General features: G+C 38.2%; 1 protein-coding gene across 1 annotated transcript; it reads left to right on the forward strand.

Moving 5' to 3' along the window:
• Window positions 1–3,521: 3,521 nt before the first annotated feature.
• On the forward strand, window positions 3,522–6,693 carry TRIADDRAFT_60866 (uncharacterized protein; the record flags this gene model as incomplete). Its single annotated transcript, XM_002116792.1, has 5 exons — window positions 3,522–3,786; window positions 5,236–5,326; window positions 5,816–6,031; window positions 6,225–6,268; window positions 6,629–6,693. 5 exons carry the CDS (start codon window positions 3,522–3,524, stop codon window positions 6,691–6,693), a joined length of 681 nt encoding a protein of 226 aa, XP_002116828.1.
• Window positions 6,694–6,797: the final 104 nt, after the last annotated feature.

Raw genomic sequence — 6,797 nt, forward strand, 5'->3', positions numbered from 1 at the left:
TCCGATATACTGGGATATTTGTAGTTGTCTGGGTGCAGTGGATCGCAGATTATACAGCGTTGTAATTCATGCTCGCCAAGCTCAATATTTTGCATTTGCAGCTCCTCGTTATCCAGCAGTGGAGCCTGCAACAGCACCGTACTTTACTACCCAGGATGACGACAGTAAATTTACAGTACAGTACAGTCAAGTTGTCTTATTACAGTGTACAGTACATTGCCGGACTGTAGAATACAGTACATTGTACTGTGCTGTACTGTAGGATTCATTTCCAGGCCAAAATCGGCGGTACAAGTTGTGATTTGCTAATCATTCCGTATGAAGCTTCTACAGTACAGTACAGTACAGTACTGTACTGTAGAGATAGGATAACTGCAGAACCTGATTAAGATGATAAAATAGATGTACTGTAGAGTATGGCTAAATGCCTAAATAGTAACAAAAAACTGATGTAATGTAGTCCAGTATGGCTATACTATACATACATTGCAGTGCTGTGCATCAAATCTAAAAAGAGCAGGCTACACTTCAGTGTTTCAATTTACTGTACTCTTTCATCATTGACGTACTTACACTTACACTCATACCAAAGATTGGCGTTCAAAGCATTCTTAAAACTACGAAATATTGCAACAGTTTCATTGATGACTGTATCTTTCTGATTACTGCGCATGTTGCTTACGCCAATCCTCCGGTTTACGGTACTGTAAATGTACAGTACAGTACTGTATGAATGAGTCGGACTAACAGTTTGACCAGGCAGGTACAGTACAGCACTGCACTGTAATCAGATCAATGCTAGATTGCTAGTGCCTCCTCTTGTAGGTGTTGGAGGGGTGTGTTCATGTCATGCCGGTGTGGTATATTCGGTGTTGTGTATAGCTAAAAAATAGAAAGGTTGTCAGATTTTATCAACACTGTATCGCACGACAATTTTACTTGCAAAGCCACACAATCATGACTCATTGAAAGTCAAAAGTAGGGTTTAAAGCTCATGTCGATGACTCATATCAAACTCTATGTATCCAATTTTGTACCTGAGCGTACGGTGTACTATACCAACCAACGATTCAATGAAGTAATTTATTTCATAATTGTCCAACTTGAAAGTAGTAAGTAATCAATGGAATTGAATCATTTAGGATGTGATGGACTACAGTAGCAATATCGTATTGTAGGGTACAGTAGAAAATACAATTATTTTTAGAAATAAAATACTTGACTGTTTTTGCAATGCAATACTGTATGATGAGAGTACATGGGAGGCTGCGCTGTTGCGTCATCATGAGAAAATCGGTGCAAACGGCTAAGTTTATGAGAATGATTTACTTGATAATGTTGTTGACCAGTAGCATTGGCTCATCCAAAATATTTGTCTGATATCTGTGGTATGTAAGGACAGATAAAGGTATCAATTTAGTGTACTATACTGTACTGTATCGTAGAACATGATCGAAACGTGTTTTGATTGTACCGCACTGTATAGTACTGTATATTATTTCTGTACTTTCCCAGAGGTAATTCATTCAAAACTATGATGTAAAGATAATAAAAAATAGATAAAAAGAAATACCGTTCATTGCAGACCTTACTATATATATTGTACTGTACTGTAGGATAGTATTGATTAATTCGTTATCTTATCGGTCAAATTTCTTTTCTTTTATTATTGTTTTCCTTGAAATTGGAAGTGATTTAAATTGATAAGAATTGTGATTGTTTGCAGAAAATTAATGATGATAATGATGTTTATTTATGCCGCTATTTTCTTGTCTTATTGACAGTACTGAACTGTACAACACAGTATACAGTACAGCACAGTACAGCGTGACTACAGTCTGCAGCGAATCGCCTTGTTGTTGAACTACAGTACAGTACAGTACAGTACAAGCAGAATATACTGTACTACTGTGCAGTACTGTACTGTACTGTACAGAGGTGGTTACCACTACAGTACTTTAACGTACTTGTACAGTACAGTACAGTACTGTACTGTACAGTAGTACCGTGCAGTATCGACTGATAGCAGATGTACTGTACAACAATCAATGACTTTGTATCGCAGATCATGGTAAACGATGGAAAGATGATCAACGATCATGTACGATCATGTTGGTATCATTGCAGGATATCTGATCAGTAAAACCTTGGATACTTTTAGCATTCACGATGACTGCTATACAGTACAATAATGAATCGGGCGTCTTTTCAAAACAATAGCATCACCTCATCACCGTATGACCTGTAAAAATAATGGTATGACTGGTCTCATGGTGGCATAATACCACAAACCAATACAAGCCGAGAGAGATAATCCAGTCACAGTAGTGTCCGTTCGACTCATTTCAGCCAAAAGATTCTGAATCATGGTGCTCAAATTAGCATACGTTGATACTATACTGAAGCATGGAATAGATCATGTCCATTTGTATGTTTTACTGTATCTTACACATTGTACACTACTCATATTCTACCGTACTGTACATCATGACGAATGTGACATATGAGATAGTACTTTGAATACATCAGTCATTTATCTGTGCATGAAATAGAATTGATCACAGACAAACAAATTTAGACGATGAAATGTGATCACATTTGTAATTTGGCGTTGCGTTTTGTACACTACCTTCACCATGAAACTAAACAGAGTAAACAACATGAACAATGCACTTGTGCTGACTTGTACTGACTTGTAGTGCGTACTGTATATTACTAGAATCAGTCTGACTCAGTCTACGGTCTCTTGATGGCAACAGCCATAGCCAGCCAGGTCCCAGCGGTGTTGCATCAGAACTACATAAAAACAACAAAAACAATACGTTCAAGGACAAGGTACGGTACAATACAATTGCCTTGTCACGCTATTTTTTGTTGTTGTTGAACCATGATATCAATTTGGCCTGGACATTTTACTACGGTACTGGAAGTCTTGGGCCAGCGTACTTTGTACCGCGCAGTCCGGTACTGTGCATTGTACTGGACATACTGTACTGTAGGATGACATGAGCCTTGACAGGATGGCATGAGCCTACACAGGATGACATGAGCCTTGAGCGTGCGCGCTGCAGCACAGTATGAAGTATTGTGAAAGGTCATGCCTTATCACAAAATGACACATCTCGTAGGCGTATTCTCACATCGTTAAAGAGTCTGCTCCATTGAATTGTACTATCCCTCGTGTTACGACCTCAGGGTAGAAAGTTTCTACAGTACTATACTGTACAGTAGAAACCAAGAGTTACAGTACAGTGCACAGTAGAAACCCATCCACACACCTGGGCATGCTTTTCTTGCAAATGTACTGTACACTGTACAGTATGTCAATATGTAATAACAACACTTTGGCGATTGTGGAACTAATTATGACGTCTACAAGTTCAATGTAATAGTAGGCTGTCTCCATCGACAAACGTTGGCATTTGCGCTTGTAGCGTTACCGGTAGAAATCAGAGTGAAGGCACAATCGTTTTCATTGACGTAGAGTTGAACAGACTGGAATTCTTGCAATCTCTATCAAAATGGGTATCCAATATGATGAAGACAGCAAGATGAACCCTCATTTGGATAGGTTTGCTACCTATCGACGTCGTTGGTATATTTTAGCAATTTTCTCTGTTTTATGCTTTACGCAAGGCATGGTATGGAATACATGGGGTCCGGTTGCAACATCTGCTGAATATTATTATGGTTGGACCGATAGCGATGTAGCCATGATGGCCAATTGGGGAACCATTATGTATGTAGTAACCGTGTTTTTTTGGTCCTACTTATTCGATACAGTAGGTAAGATCAAGATAAGCGAACCGATCAAGTGAAGTTGATTGTATCGCATGGTATCAACATGCTACTAGACTTTTGTATTACTGTACACTATGATAACATTAGCGATCAACATTGATCCAACATGGACACTTTATACAGCGATTGCCACTCGATACCTTACTATAGTCAGCCGTACAGTACATGATCACGCCGGAGTCCTCTACCTTACAGTCCACGCAAATAGATGATAACCTGTAGCATAGTAGCTGTGAAATTCTTGCAATTGGAATTTGGATTTCATCTTTAGTAAAGTACTGCATGCAACATTATCATCAGGGCGTGCTTTTCCAACCTCGATTTCCTTTGGCCAATTGGAAATGATAATGAATCGAGTTTTTACGCCTAATCATTGATCAATAAATTCAAATTGTATAATCGGATTACTGCATAGCTCGCAAGGAATTCCAGTATTGGTGATCGCAAAAACTCCTTGAACTTCTGTACGCGTAATCATGTACGTTACTCAATGGCCGACGTTAGCCAACTACATGATTCAACACAGTGGTACAATATTATAGGTTGCTGCGTTGCATTGCACAGATTGTAGTACAGTATATCAGGGCTACTAGAAAGAAACCGATACATTTCCTTCTTGTACTCTAAAAAGATATTAATCGTGATAGACTGTTGACCTAGTAAAGTAGAAAACGAAGTTCGTTATAATGCTTGCAAAACGATAGGAGGATTGCAAAATTGGCAATGGAATGAACATCAATGACTAATAGTTAACATTCAGCAACATGGATGTCCCAGACGCCACTGTACAGTCCGTACGGTACGGTACTGGATGCTAATAATCTACAGTACTTATACTGTAGTTGGATTCCGTCCGATAATACCGTACTGTACCGTAGATAATGAATCGTCGTCGCGTACCGTACAGTACAGTGTAAAAATGTTACCGATGTCCAGTTGCGTCCGCATGGACGGACGGATGAGGGCATGGATCGGAACATCTGATTCAGATAATCCGATAATCCGCAGAAAATCAGACAGCAAGATCGACAGACTCTGAATATGTTCATTCAAACGGAAATTACGCCCCTTTGCAAAAACATGTTGAAAGTCAAAAATAGACATGGATTATTTTTAGACCTACCTGTCAGTGCATGGCCTTAACTATCTTGCATGCTGCTGCAGAATGATGGAATTTCAATGAATGAATGCCATACTCGAGTAAACTACTTACTGCAAGCACCACGGTTCACATTAATGTAGTCTGACATACGGACTGCGTGCTATAGATTGAACTTGTAGTCACTTAGTGTGCTAACAAATCCATAGGTAATCCTAATTCTGTAAAAACCTTGCCAGAAGGAGTCATTGATTCATTATTATAATGATACGTGTACCTCGATGATATAGTATTTATTCGTTCGATACTCATGACAAAACCCATGTTTATTCTAGGTTCTAGAATACCCATCGTATCCGCCGCATTTTGCATCGCCTTAGGGACTGGATTGAGAATCATTTCTAGAGAATCCGCAGTTGCAACCCCGTAAGTAATAACGAAGCAGCGCACTATTACCAATTATGTTTTGCTAGGAATAGCTATCACAAGGCAACGTCATATTACGTTACTGTACTCAATATTCTATTTAACCTACTGGATAGATTACGGTCATGCAAAAGCGTTGCAATTAGGTCACTGTCACTTATGAACAAGATGAGCGTGCTACCAATGCAGAATCCATGCATCATAACGGCTCATTTTTGATAAGTACAGTGATGCTTCTATTATCGAGATATCGACCTTAAAAGCCTTTTAGCTACATAGATAATAGAAGATCTTGACACAATCTTCGTTAACAATTCAATATAAAATTGCAATCAGTACACCTACGACAACAGAAAGCAATCGCGGATGACAAGTTGTACTTGTCCAGTCATTCCTGCAATATTTTACACACTTACAGGCAATGATATGGGCATCAGGAAGAGAGTAACTGCATAATTGGATTAACTTTTATTATAATTTTATTGATAGATTAATTCATATTGCTCAAATATTAAATGGCTTTGCGGGTCCCATAGCACTCGGTGGACCACCAATCATATCTGCCTTATGGTTTCCTCCTCGTCAACGAACCACGTCAACGGCCATAACGACGATTTTTAGTTACCTTGGTGTCGCAACTGCTTTCGTACTTGGACCTAATATGGTATATGAGGTCAAAAATGCTACTGATACCAATAGTAGCGTGTAAGTGCTAGCTTTTCCTTTTATTAGTAGTGCAACGATACAACACTAAAGCTTACTTTATCATACTATATAAAATGGAACATCAACTGTAATACAGTCACTGGCATAAACTATAATACAGTGTTTTTTAGGCTTATACGGAATGGGATGAATGGGCTAATTATGTATTTTCATTCATATTGTTGTCTTACAGACCAAAGTCAAATCTTGTATTCTATTTAAACTCCACAAATTCGGGTACGTAGCTCGCTTCATTACTTTCCGAGATTGTATAGTCACTGGCACCTCTTCGGATATTGTCTATCCCTTCTACGATATGCCAAAATTAATTCTTATTTCAATGAAGCAGTTAAAGTAATACGTAATTTGAGTTAGTAAACATCAACTGATCTCAAACAATTTTTACAAATTCATTGTAATCTACGGTTTGCTACCTGAACCACGTTGCCCTGCAACGAAATATAGTTATGATATATGCGAACTATACAAAATACTATGTAGCCAACTCTGTTCAGCTAATGATATTTTTACTGTAGATAAAGGCAACATTGTGATGATTCTCTAATAATTAATCTATCATTGACTTCCATTACTTAGATGAAATTCGACAAAAAGTTGGTGATCAAATGTGGGACTTTTTATTGATAGGTACCACCAATTGAATTATCGATACAGCACCATTAAGTTTATAAATAACTGTTATCGATCCGGACACTTACTAAAGTTATATGCTCTAAATATAATTATCTTTTTCCTCTCTGTGTAT

The sequence above is a fragment of the Trichoplax adhaerens genome, genomic scaffold (assembly GCF_000150275.1).
Source record: "Trichoplax adhaerens TRIADscaffold_18 genomic scaffold, whole genome shotgun sequence".
Lineage (NCBI taxonomy): Eukaryota > Metazoa > Placozoa > Uniplacotomia > Trichoplacea > Trichoplacidae > Trichoplax > Trichoplax adhaerens.